Source organism: Notolepis coatsorum (genome assembly GCF_963971535.1).
Source record: "Notolepis coatsorum genome assembly, chromosome: 1".
Lineage (NCBI taxonomy): Eukaryota > Metazoa > Chordata > Actinopteri > Aulopiformes > Paralepididae > Notolepis > Notolepis coatsorum.
The window spans coordinates 296,092,915-296,105,159 of record NC_140165.1 but is presented as its reverse complement, the minus strand read 5'-3'; the positions used below and the strand labels follow the sequence as shown (position 1 = coordinate 296,105,159).

The window sequence follows — 12,245 nt, the reverse complement described above, 5'->3', positions numbered from 1 at the left end:
ACCTGCGGCAGGCTGGATGATGAGGTGAAAAAGAAAAATCTTTGAACAACTGCAGATCAAACTATTATTTATATTCCTCCGTGCAGGTCTGTCACTGCCTTATAATAAAATACACCCCACGCGGTATCGTTTTGTCTTTGGAGAGAATGCCACCGCTCGCGTCCAATTAAAACCCGGGAGACGCATTCCACCGTACACACGAACCAATCGCGTGAAGCGAGGGCGTGACTCTCCTCACTTCGGTTTTGCTTGGAGTCAGAAGTTTATCTGCGGGCGGCTGCTGCGAGAGAATGGTGCGCCTCGGCACGGATAGGTGCGCGACATGTTCCAACTGTGATTGTATATGCTCACAACTTTCACCACTGCACTTCGTTTACTAGGGTTTATGTGCATTAAGTTCAAAGCGTTTTCTCCACACACTACAAATGGCTTGGATTATTTACCCGCATCTGCATGGGACAGTAGGCGCTGCTTTTATCCTGATCGCGGTCATTCTGACAGGTGATGCAGTTGCACAGGTTTTTGACAGTTATGGATTATCGTACGCCTTGAGATCCGAGTTGTCAGAGGATGCTATATTGGTGGCGAACAATGGAATACGCGTGCCTTTCGGGAGATCCGTCTTCGTTGAACCCGTCAACGACTTGGTCATCCAAGTTCAGCCCGGTGATAAATGCACCATAACGGTTCTGGAAAATGATCCGTTGTCCCAAAGACCGGGACACCTGTCTCCCAAAAAGTTTCCATGCGAATTCGGTCCCAACGACGTCAAGTATTCCCACTTTGGCTCGAGGAGTCCTCCGAGGGATAGGGTGAGGTTACAACTCAGGTATGACACCCAAACTGATACTATAATAATACCGTTCATGATGGAGGTGGAAGTGATTTTCACACAGTTGGAAGTGCTGACCAAAAACATGCCGCTGACGGTTGACAAACTGCTCGGCATTAGTAACCCGATTGACAGGAAGATTTTAGAGTTCACCTTTGATAGAAGCGCACACCAGTGCAAAATAGCCTCTCTCTCCAGTAGCAATGCACTGCCCAGATACGGAACACTTGTGGATCATCAGGGCAACCTTGGAAAGATGGAGGAGTGTGACGAGTTCATTAAAATGAACATTCGTTATCAGCACACTTTTGTCACCAAATCACCAAATAGAGATTACATCCCAATGCTTGTGGAACTGCAAGATAAGGAAGGCAATTTGCTGAAACAGGAATTCTTCCAAATTCTGGTGCGGATCAAAGAGGGGGAGGAAAACACTGCCCCTAAACCCAGCTTTGTGGCAATGATGATGATGGAAGTTGACCAGTTTGTAATGACAGCTATAACCACTGACATGTTGGCCGCGGAGGACACGGAGTCTAATCCAGATGATTTAATTTTCAACATCACGTCCCCCCTGTCTTTCGAAGAGGGCTACATAGTGAGCACCGATGACAGGAACTTGCCGATAACCTCGTTTTATCAAGGAGATCTCAAAGACCTGAAAATTGCCTATAAGCCGCCCGCTGTGGACTCTGACACCGAGCGTATCTTCCAGATTGAATTTGAGGTTGTGGACACAGAGGGGGCCGTGTCAGACCCCTTTGCTTTCATGATTGTCGTGAAGCCTATGAACACGTTGGCCCCTGTGGTGACGAGGAACACCGGCCAGTTGCTTTACGAGGGACAGTCCAGGCCACTGTCCAGTTCACACAATCTGGAAATCAGTGACGAGGACAATTTAGACAAAGTCAGAGTCACCGTAATTGATGGGCTACGGCACGGAGAGTTAATGATCCTGGGCTCACAGAGAAAGTTTTTCACCCCGGCTGACCTCGACGCCGGAGTGGTCGTTTATCAGCACGACGGAAGTGACACCTACAGCGATAATATTATATTAAGGATGACAGACGGTAAAAACGAAGTGGAGTTTCTGTTTCCCATCACTGTCGTGCCGACGGACGACGAGCCCCCCATCATCAACGCCAACACCGGGTTGATTCTGTTCAAAAACCAAATGATGTCCATCTCCCCGCTCATGCTCAGCGCGGCAGACATCGACTCCGAGGACTCGACCATAAGATTCACAATAATGTCTCCCTTTTCCACCGTCGGAGAAGTGCTGCTGCGCCAGGCGGAGGCCCCCGAGGACCCGTCCACCTGGAGGTTCAACGCAGAGGACGAGATGTATGAGAAGGTGGTCACCGAGTGGCTGCAGCAAGACATCACTGACGACAAACTGTTCTACAAGCACACCGGGCCTCACAGCACCGGCACGGTCATGGATCAGTTTGTGTTCCAGGTCCAGGACGACAACGACCCGCCGAACCAATCGGGCGAGAGCTCATTCATCGTCAAGGTTCTCCCCGTCGACGACCTGCCCCCCGAACTGTATCTCGGCACTACTTTGCACATGACCGTGCACGAGTATCAGCTCACCTACTTTCGCAAGAAATTCCTCCGTTACACTGACCTGGACTCGGAAGATAGGGATCTTAAATACACAATCACCCAGCCGCCGACGGACACCGATGAGAATAACCCTGTCCTGTTGGGATCCATTGTGTTAACCGAGAGGTCAGATACACAGGTCACCACATTCACCCAGGCACAGATAAACCACCATAAAATTGCTTTTAAACCCCCTGATCTGGAGCTTGGAATTACTCCTCATGTTTTGCAGCTAAACTACATGGTCGAAGACACATCTGGCAACAGAGTAGGGGGGGTTTTCTCCATTCTGCTGCAGCCTGTTGACAATAAACCACCCCAGATAACTAACACAGGTTTTACTATATTTGAAAGTGGCACCCATGTCATTACGCGTGCTGAACTAGACACCTCAGACACAGACACAGACAGCACACAGATATCCTTTACCATCACACAACCTCCACTACATGGTCTGGTGCAGTTTACATTCACTGACATGACGAAAGGAGACACTTTCAACCTGGAGGACATCGGAAATGATAGAATTTCCTACATTCATAACGGCGACGAGACGACGGTCGATTCGATACAAATAGACGTCAGCGACGGCGTCCACATTGTTCCCATTAACGTTAAAATCGCAGTGAAACCCGTCGACGACGAGACGCCGACCATCAGCCTCCCAGCCGGAACGATCGGCTCCTACATTGACGTCTTGGAAAACGGCGCGACGGAAATCACCACCAACGTTATCCAGGGAAGGGACGAGGACACCGATGACCTCCGCTTGACCTTCATCGTGGAGCACCCGCCCATTTTGGGTGAGATCCTAGTGAACGGCGTCCCCTCTGGCAGGTTCACCCAGGCCGACATCATCAACGGCCTGGTGGTGTACGCGCACACCAGCGGAGAGATAGGCCTGACCACGAGGGAGGACGTCTTTAACCTCACCCTGACCGATATGTCTGACGAGTGGACAGTAGGGGGCAACAAGGTCACTGGGGTCAGAGTGCACGTCACCGTTCTGCCGCTGGACAGCCAGGCCCCGGAGGTCTTTGTGGGGCCACAGTTCTACGTGGTGGAGGGGGAGAAGAGTGTCATAGAAATCCTTCACATAAGCGCCGACGACATGGACACTCCCAACGACGACCTCCTTTGTACCATCATAGTCCAGTCCACGTCGGGCTACGTGGAAAACATCTCCCCGGCGCCGGGTTCAGAGAAGTCCAGATCGGGGACGGCCATTAGCGCTTTCACGTTCAAAGACATCCGACTGAATCACATTTATTATGTTCAAAGTATTCACAAAGGCGTGGAGCCGGTGGAGGACAGGTTTACGTTCAGGTGCTCCGATGGCATCAATTTCTCCGAGAGGCACTTTTTCCCCATCTCCATTATGCCCGCCAACGACGAGAAGCCGGAGATGTACATGAGAGAATTTGTGGTTATGGAGGGCATGAACATAGTCATTGACACGCCGATCTTGAACGGCGCCGACGCGGATATCCCCTCCGACGAGCTGACGTTCATTATCACCAAGCCGCCAAAGCATGGATTTATTCTCAATCAACTCACTAGCGGCACGGTCCCCGTCACTAACTTCACCCTGGATCAGATCAGGGAGGCCTCCAGTATTGTCTACGAGCACGACGACTCAGAGACCACGGAGGACAGTTTTGACGTTATTCTCACAGATGGTAAATTCACCACTGAGAAAACTGTGATTGTCATGATTATCCCTGTGGATGATGAAACCCCAAGGATGGCAATCAACGACGGTCTCGAAATAGAGATCGGTGACGTGAAAGTCATTACCAACAATATCTTAAAAGCCACCGATTTGGATTCGGAGGACAGCACGCTGACGTACATCATCCGCTATGGGCCCGGTCAGGGATATATGCAGAAAACTACGCTGTATGGGACATTAGAAAACATCACAGTTGGGATGAACTTCACACAGAATGAGGTGGACCAGGGTTTGATTATTTACATCCACGACGGACAAGAGGGGATCCGCGACCTGATCAAATTCGACGTCACGGACGGTATCAACCCTCTGATTGACAGGTACTTCTACGTCACCGTGGGGGGCATCGACATGGTCTTTCCAGATGTGGTCAGTAAAGGTGTCTCCCTGAAAGAAGGTGGCCGGGTGACTCTGACCACAGACTTGCTGAGTACCAGTGACCTGAACAGCCCAGATGAACACCTGGTCTTTACCATCACCAGGGCCCCCATGAGGGGTCACCTGGAATGCACGGACACCCCCGGGATGCCCATCGCGTCCTTCACACAGCTCCAGCTGGCGGGCAACAAAGTCTACTACATCCACACGGCAGACGACGAGGTGAAGATGGACAGCTTCGAATTCGAGGTGACGGACGGCTACAACCCCGTGTTTCGCACCTTCCGCGTCTCCATCACCGACGTGGACAACAAGAAGCCCGTCGTAACGGTGCACGGCCTAGCGGTGACCGAGGGTGAGAACAAGCTCATCACTCCCTTTGAGCTAACGGTGGAGGACAGGGACACATTGGACCGTCTCCTGAAGTTCACAGTCACTCAAGTCCCCGTTCACGGTCGCCTGCTGTTCAATAACACCAGGCCCGTCACCTCCTTCACCAAGCAGGACCTGAACGAGAACATGATCAGCTACAAGCACGACGGCACAGAGTCCAACGAGGACAGCTTCTCCTTCACCGTCACCGATGGCACCCACACAGACTTTTACGTGTTTCCGGATACGGTCTTCGAGACCCGCAAGCCTCAGGTGATGAAGATCACCGTGCTGTCGGTGGATAACGGAGTGCCACAGATCGTGGTCAACAAAGGTGCCCCGACGCTGAGGATTCTGGAGACGGGTCACCTGGGCTTCGTCATCACAAGTAAGACCCTCAAGGCGGAGGACAGAGACAGCCGGCAGATCTCCGTGACCTTCAAGATCACCGTGGGCGCAGAGCACGGTTACCTGATCAACCTCGGAAAAGGAAACGCCACCGTGACCACCTTCACACAAGGTCAGTTAACATTTCAAATCACCTTTTGCAATGCCAAGCATTGCGTTTTGTCAATCTGCACAAGCGTATCAAATTAACATCCCTTTAAATTCAGACAGGTTAACGAGCCCTCTAATTCTCAGCAGTCGTTATGCCTTTACTTATTACACTAATAGTACAACACCCTGAGGTGTGAAAAGACCTCGGCTCGAAAAAACTAAATATATTTTATAGTCACTCGTGAGACCACTGCCTCGGGCGGGTCAGATTTCAGAGGAGCAGCCGCTACCTCTCTAATCTATTTCACCTAGGAAGAAAATTAACATTCTACTGTTCTTCTACTGTTCCACTGATGAGAATGCGGAGCATTCAGCAGCCCCTCTGCAAACAGAATTAGTTAAATTCTAGTGCAAATGGGCCAGGCGGGGTCCAGAAATGCTAAATATCTAACAGCGAGATCAGTGTACAGTCAATCTTAATGTACTTCCTGCTCCTATTTATGGAATCACCCTCTGAGCTGCTTCCCTCAGGACGCCTGTTCAATATTTCAAAAGATCTTTACAGGGGTAAACAGACGGTAAATTAAGCCACTGCCAGCATGGACATTCGGTGGCTTTGTGCTTTTATGAACTTGTCCCTTTGTGGGGAAACATTTTTCACATCAAATATTGAAGATAGCAAAGGCTATAAACTTCACACTCTCCCAGATCTGGCGCTATAAAGAACCTACTGTACTCCAGTACCCCACTTAGAGGATCAGTAAATACCCCACTTAGAAGATTAGTAAGACAGACTAGTCTGGTTGTGCTTTATGCCTCCTGCCATTCTAATAGGTAGACCCGCATTTTTACTGGGCAATTCTTCTCCCTGCGTTCCCCTGACGCCAAACATTACACAATTTATCAAGCAGCCTTCAGCATTTCCCAGAATCCACTGGCATCTGAATTGTCACGCCAAATAAACCTCCCCAAACGCCCAGGGTCTTGTATTATAGAGACGAGCCAAATGAACAGAGATTTGTTTCATTTGTTTGTTTGTTTGTTTTTTGACTGTGAGAGGACAAGACGGGTATTTTCTTAATCAATATGATTTTCTTCTTTCAGCTGAAATCGATGACATGAGGATATGCTACGTACTGAGGGACGGGGATAACGCTACAAGTGACATCTTCCATTTCTCCATCGAAGACAATGGTAAGTTAGTTTGGATTAAATAAGGTCTCTGGGGGGATCAACAATACTGTATACATCAATACAAAAGATCAAATATGATTTGCTGTTATCAGGCTGTTCAGACAACTTCATGTGCTTTATCACCCCCCAGTCAGTCAGTTAATCTTTTAATTTCACCATTGGGAAGGGTTTTGAGCAGACAAGGTTTGGCACAGTAGATGAGACCATTGATACAAGGAAGTGAGAGAAGTTGCTCTCTTGAAGTAACACTACTGTAGGAGTTGTTATCATGTCAACAAACCTTTCTTTGAGGCAGGAATATTCAGTTTATTTTGGCTTGCCGTGACTTGATTTTTGTCTCGGTTCAGCCTTCACAAAGGGTTGAATGAAAATGTGTGGCATGTTTGATAAAGTGTAACTGAAGTGCAATCAAAGGCAAAGATGGGTTGATATGCTTTATTCACTGGCGGTCAGGAGTTACTTGTAAGGCCGTTCCCCGTGTCTGAATCTTAATCTGTCCTCGACTACATAAACAAATTGACAAACATGTAAAACGGCTGTTCCCACGTCATCGTCCTGCAAACGGATGCAACCACGCAGAACAACCTTTAAAAAAAATCGAACCGCTATCCCATGCCAAAGCATATTCATGAATATAATTGTGATTTCCCAAAGCATTTTCCTGGAAATAAACCAATCAGCATGAATAAAGATGGAATGGAAATATCTAAAGTACTAGGCGGATTAGCAGATTTCGCTCAAGGTCATGCAGTCATATTTGCTGGCATCTTTCTAACAAGCAAACAAATCAACAGCTGCCGCTACGCTTAGCCACATTCTCAATTTCAGTAATTTTATTTCCCCTTCCTCCGTCTCCCACACTGGGTTCAGGGGGGAAAGCATGAGCGCGTCTGTCCTGTCACATGCCCGCGTGAACCCTCTTCATCTCCAGACTCAGGATGCTTCTGTCCGCCGAGACACCCTTGTAAGATGTGACGATGAGCATGAGCGGTGAGCGAGCAGTGATCAAAGACAGACAGTGGGTTGTCTCCTGTCTGCGACGCACAAAGACACAATCTGTGGGCCCCGGCTGTGCCCAGTGCGTGTAGGCGGCTCTGCGCCGCGCGACACCCCAACGTGCGCATCCATTAAATTCTTACGTGTATATAGATGGATGTATCTGCGCGCGCGCGAGAGAGAAAGACTTCCACTCTTGGCGTCAGCCAGGTATGCGAGTTAGGAGAGGCTCCGTGAATGGCTCGCGACGACTGCGGCGGTGTTGGCGATTAGCCGGAGGAGAGGAGTGCCTGACAGTGTGTCTATTCTTCTGCCGTTCTGCGGGTGATGAGAGAACACAAAGGCCCCTTCTGACAGAGGCCACATTTTCCCACAGGCATCTCAACGGGCCCCTAAACACATCCTCTCCCCCCCCCCCCCCACCCAGCCTTCCTCCTTTCCCCTTCCCTAATCTGTGGTTACATCGGAATAATGGACAGGTTAACCGCAACGATAACAGGCGGATGGGTTTGTTAATGAGAGCGTTGACAAAACTCCTCTGTGAATGCAAATGCTTTTGAACCGAGCTGCTGGTGTCGGTCGAGCTCATTCACAGCTCCATGGCCAGGGAGTCAAGTTCAGTCAATCCCCTTATTATTCGCTCGATTGGGTTATTTGTCACGGAGCTCTCGGAGGTTCTGTCTCTGTCTCTGTCTCTCTCTCTCTCTCTCTCTCTCTCTCCTCTCTCTCTCTCTCTCTCTCCTCTCTCTCTCTCTCTCTCTCTCTCTCTCTCTCTCTCTCTCTCTCTCTCTCTCTCTCTCTCACTTACTCATTCAGACATACAGAAGCACACTCAAACACACACACACACACACACACACAAACACACAAACAGACATAAACACACTCAAAGACACACTCAAAGACACACTCAAAGACACACACACACACACACACACACACACACACACACACACACACACAAAGACACGCAAAGCCACACAAACACACACACACAGACACACGCACACACACATACAAACACACTCATTTGATTGATTGAAAATTTGATTAACAGATTGCAGAATGGGTACAATACAGTACGGCTCAATACACACAATTGTTAAGGCGATGCAGACCAGAGAAATACTTTCATCTTGTTTACACCAGGGTCCCCCATTTTCAATTCATAATGAATTGTAAGTAGGATGTAATTAGCACCGTGAAATCCATTCTTTGTGGATCCCGCCCTCAAAGACAGACAGACAGACAGACAGACAGACAGACACACACACACACACACACACACACACACACACACACACACACACACACACACACACACACACACACACACACACACCCACACACAAAGACACACAAAGACACACACACACACACACACACACAAAGACACACAAAGACACACACACACAGACACACACACACAGACACACACACATACACGCGCGCGCAAACCAACCATGATGATGTTTCTCTAATATCTATTCCATGTTATCCTCTAGAATTAATTTAATTGCTTGTCAAAAAGCTTGTTTCACCACTCATATGGTAGAGAGAATGTGCTGCCTTGCTACTACATTTCATGTTTATCTCATAGCTAAAGATGTTTAACAACTTATCTAAAACAGAATACACATTGTGCTATTCTAACAATCTTGGACAGTTATGTAAATATACTGTGTGTAAACATAGACAACTGTCTCTCCCCTGAAGTTGGAAATCAGAGCCTCAAGACTTGTTTTTGTGATGTCATCAAGTGACACCTTTTGGATTCGGTCCACTGACAATGAATTAGTAATTGTAGCCACATCCCCCAGTAAAATCACCATGGGTACTGTCATCGTGTCCTATGAGCTGTTTCATTATTTACTGCCTGTGTGTGGAGCAGCCCCAAGATTTGTCTCTTGGTGGCATCATCTCTACAATCATGAGCTTGAGAAAGATGACTTGATCCTGTGCACAAATCAAAACTGAGCTGTACGGAATTGTAGGAATAACACGTGAATAATAGTGCATGGGTTTTCCCCATTAATTGCAAAGTCAACCAGAAGATATCAATATAAAATAATGAATATAGGGATGGACTGATATGGATCTTTGAGGCTGATACAGATACAGTACATATCATTTTACCATATAATGTCAACGTGTGGTATATTTGCATACATTCTTGAAGAGATTGATTTGTAAATGGAAAATCGGCTCTTTGGAAATTACATTGACATTTAGTCATTTAGCTGCCACTTTTATCCAAAGCGACTTACCTCACTATGTACAACAAGTCAGCAGGAAGGGTACAATATATATAATATATATATATATAATATATATATATTTATATATATTATATATAATATATAATAACTCTTGCAGCTAAGGGTAACCTAAGTAACATTGTTCGTCAAACAGTGTCGAACTTGAGTGCTACAGACTTGAGTGCATATTAGCATATTTAATCACTGCTTCAGTAGCTGAATCAGTTAATAGAATAGAATAGAATAGAATAGAATAGAATAGAATAGAATAGAAGTACTTTATTGATCCAGAGGGAAATTCAGCACTACAGATCACTCACAATAAAAATGTTGGTAGTCAAAAATAAGAATACAAATACAGTCAGCGATATACATTCTAAAATGTGTATATACGTTCTAAAATATACAGCCAATAATATACAGTAATATACAGTAAAATGTACAGTAAAAACGAAACAAAAAGTAAAAAGTCCAGGAAGATATGCCAGAGTTTGTACTGTTACTCTGTGCTCAGTGAGGCACAGTGAGGCATTATAGAGTCTGATGGCTGTTGGAATGAAGGACTTCCTGTGACGTTCAGTGTTGCATCTTGGGAGTCTTAGTCTAACACTGAACGTGCTCCTTCTATCGGACAAATAAAACACTGTAACTTACTATGTACTCACTTCTTCACTAGACAGTAGGATGTAACTTCCAGGGGCTTGGTACAGAATGGTACATACTGTAACTTTAACCCCATTCTAAGACTGTTTTACTTTAACACTTTCTCTGCCAAGGACGCCTAAACTCGTCATTCCCCGCCATGCTAATTCTGCCAATGACGCCGTAACACGTCATTGAGATCAATATTTCAAAAATCTGTGATCGCAATCATATTTCTCCCCCGGAGACTTGAGATCTACTGTTGATCCCCTCTCAACTCTCCAACGGTTCAAGAGCGCCATCTGGTGGCCGATCGGCGGATCGCCCAAACCGGAAACCGGAAACTGGTGCTCATCCAAATTCGGTCCGATCACTCGCTATAGGTCCCGGGACTCAAGCTAGACACAATGGATAGCAATCCGTTACCAATAACTCGATAAACAACATGATTTGGACGTATATACTATTATACAACCTGGAGATGGATCGCATATTTCAACATCCCATAATAGGAATATTTCTGCTCCACGAGGAGACTGGGGTGAGTTTCAGCGTTTTTTTTTACCGTGTTCGATACAAACTGCTCTAATGATCATATCACCCACACTAGATGAATCATCTAACGTTGGCCACGGAATTATAAACGACCCCCCCCCCCCCCATCCGGTCAACATCAGATGATAAGTAGTAACTTCTAGAAGCACGTCCATTTGAAATTTTTTATCTTCTATCGCTATCCAACTGTATACAATCATCAATATAATGCATTTAGGGCTATAAATCACGTTCTGCAGAAAGCTGCAGAAAACGATAAAAACATATTTATACTTTAGACCGTATTTTAGTATGAATATGTGAATGAAAAAGTATAACGTTGCTACACCCTGAACAATAGATACTTGATGTTGAATGGGCCATAGTAATGTCAATTTAGCAATACAATTTAAAAAGTTATAGCCCTGCAAAGAAGGGGAACTTCTCCATAGACAAATAGAGCTGGCAGAGGATGGTATAATGATGTACATAAGCCTGGCGAAGAAAGTGTTAACGTGTGCAAGTGACGTAAACAAACCTTTCGCAGGCACAGAACACAGTGCATGTAATGAAACAGGTAAACTCATAAACTAATTTACCCATTCTCCGGTATTGGTCCTCGTATCAAGAGCTCCATCAATCGTGGATCATTCAATGAGAGAACGATGACATCTCGATCCTGGCTTCCATTTCATCTTTGATGACAGGGGCTGATTGATGGCTACCCATGTTTACATTTGGATTACAGATTCAAATTCAAGTTATTGTTAGTGTTGCACAAGTTATTGGCCCTTTTATTGAGCCAATAAAAAGGACACAAAAAAGAAAATTGTACAAACAATTTGCGAGCAAACTATCGTCTGTAAAAATTCAAAAGCCCACATCATCCCATTCAAATTGTCTTTGGATATGTCAGGGCATCCCTGGCCACATGGCAACACTTGATCTTCATTATGTCAAGCAAAATGCTTCTGTGCCATTAGCTTCATCTTTGAATGTCAATAAGATGTCATTACCTGAGACGCGTATTACCTGAGATGTATAGAATGCATGTATCATCGTTGATCCATTCTAGTGGTCTAAAAGGAACAGGCCAACATTATGGGACATGTGCTTACCGTCTTCTCCAGAGTCAGACAAGAAGATAGATACCAATTTTCTCTACTGTGTGTTCAGTAGAAAGCTATCCTGCAAGCTAGCC

General features: G+C 46.2%; 1 protein-coding gene across 1 annotated transcript in view; it reads left to right on the top strand.

Moving 5' to 3' along the window:
* The first annotated feature begins 285 nt into the window (after window positions 1–285).
* The window catches only part of LOC311238326 (FRAS1-related extracellular matrix protein 2-like), a 156,519-nt gene continuing 144,559 nt past the window's right edge, over window positions 286–12,245 (top strand). The window contains exons 1-2 of the mRNA XM_084326355.1: window positions 286–5,442; window positions 6,525–6,614. Coding sequence (XP_084182481.1) covers window positions 426–5,442; window positions 6,525–6,614 — 5,107 coding nt within the window. The 5' untranslated portion in view covers window positions 286–425. The remainder of the gene's footprint in view (window positions 5,443–6,524; window positions 6,615–12,245) is intronic.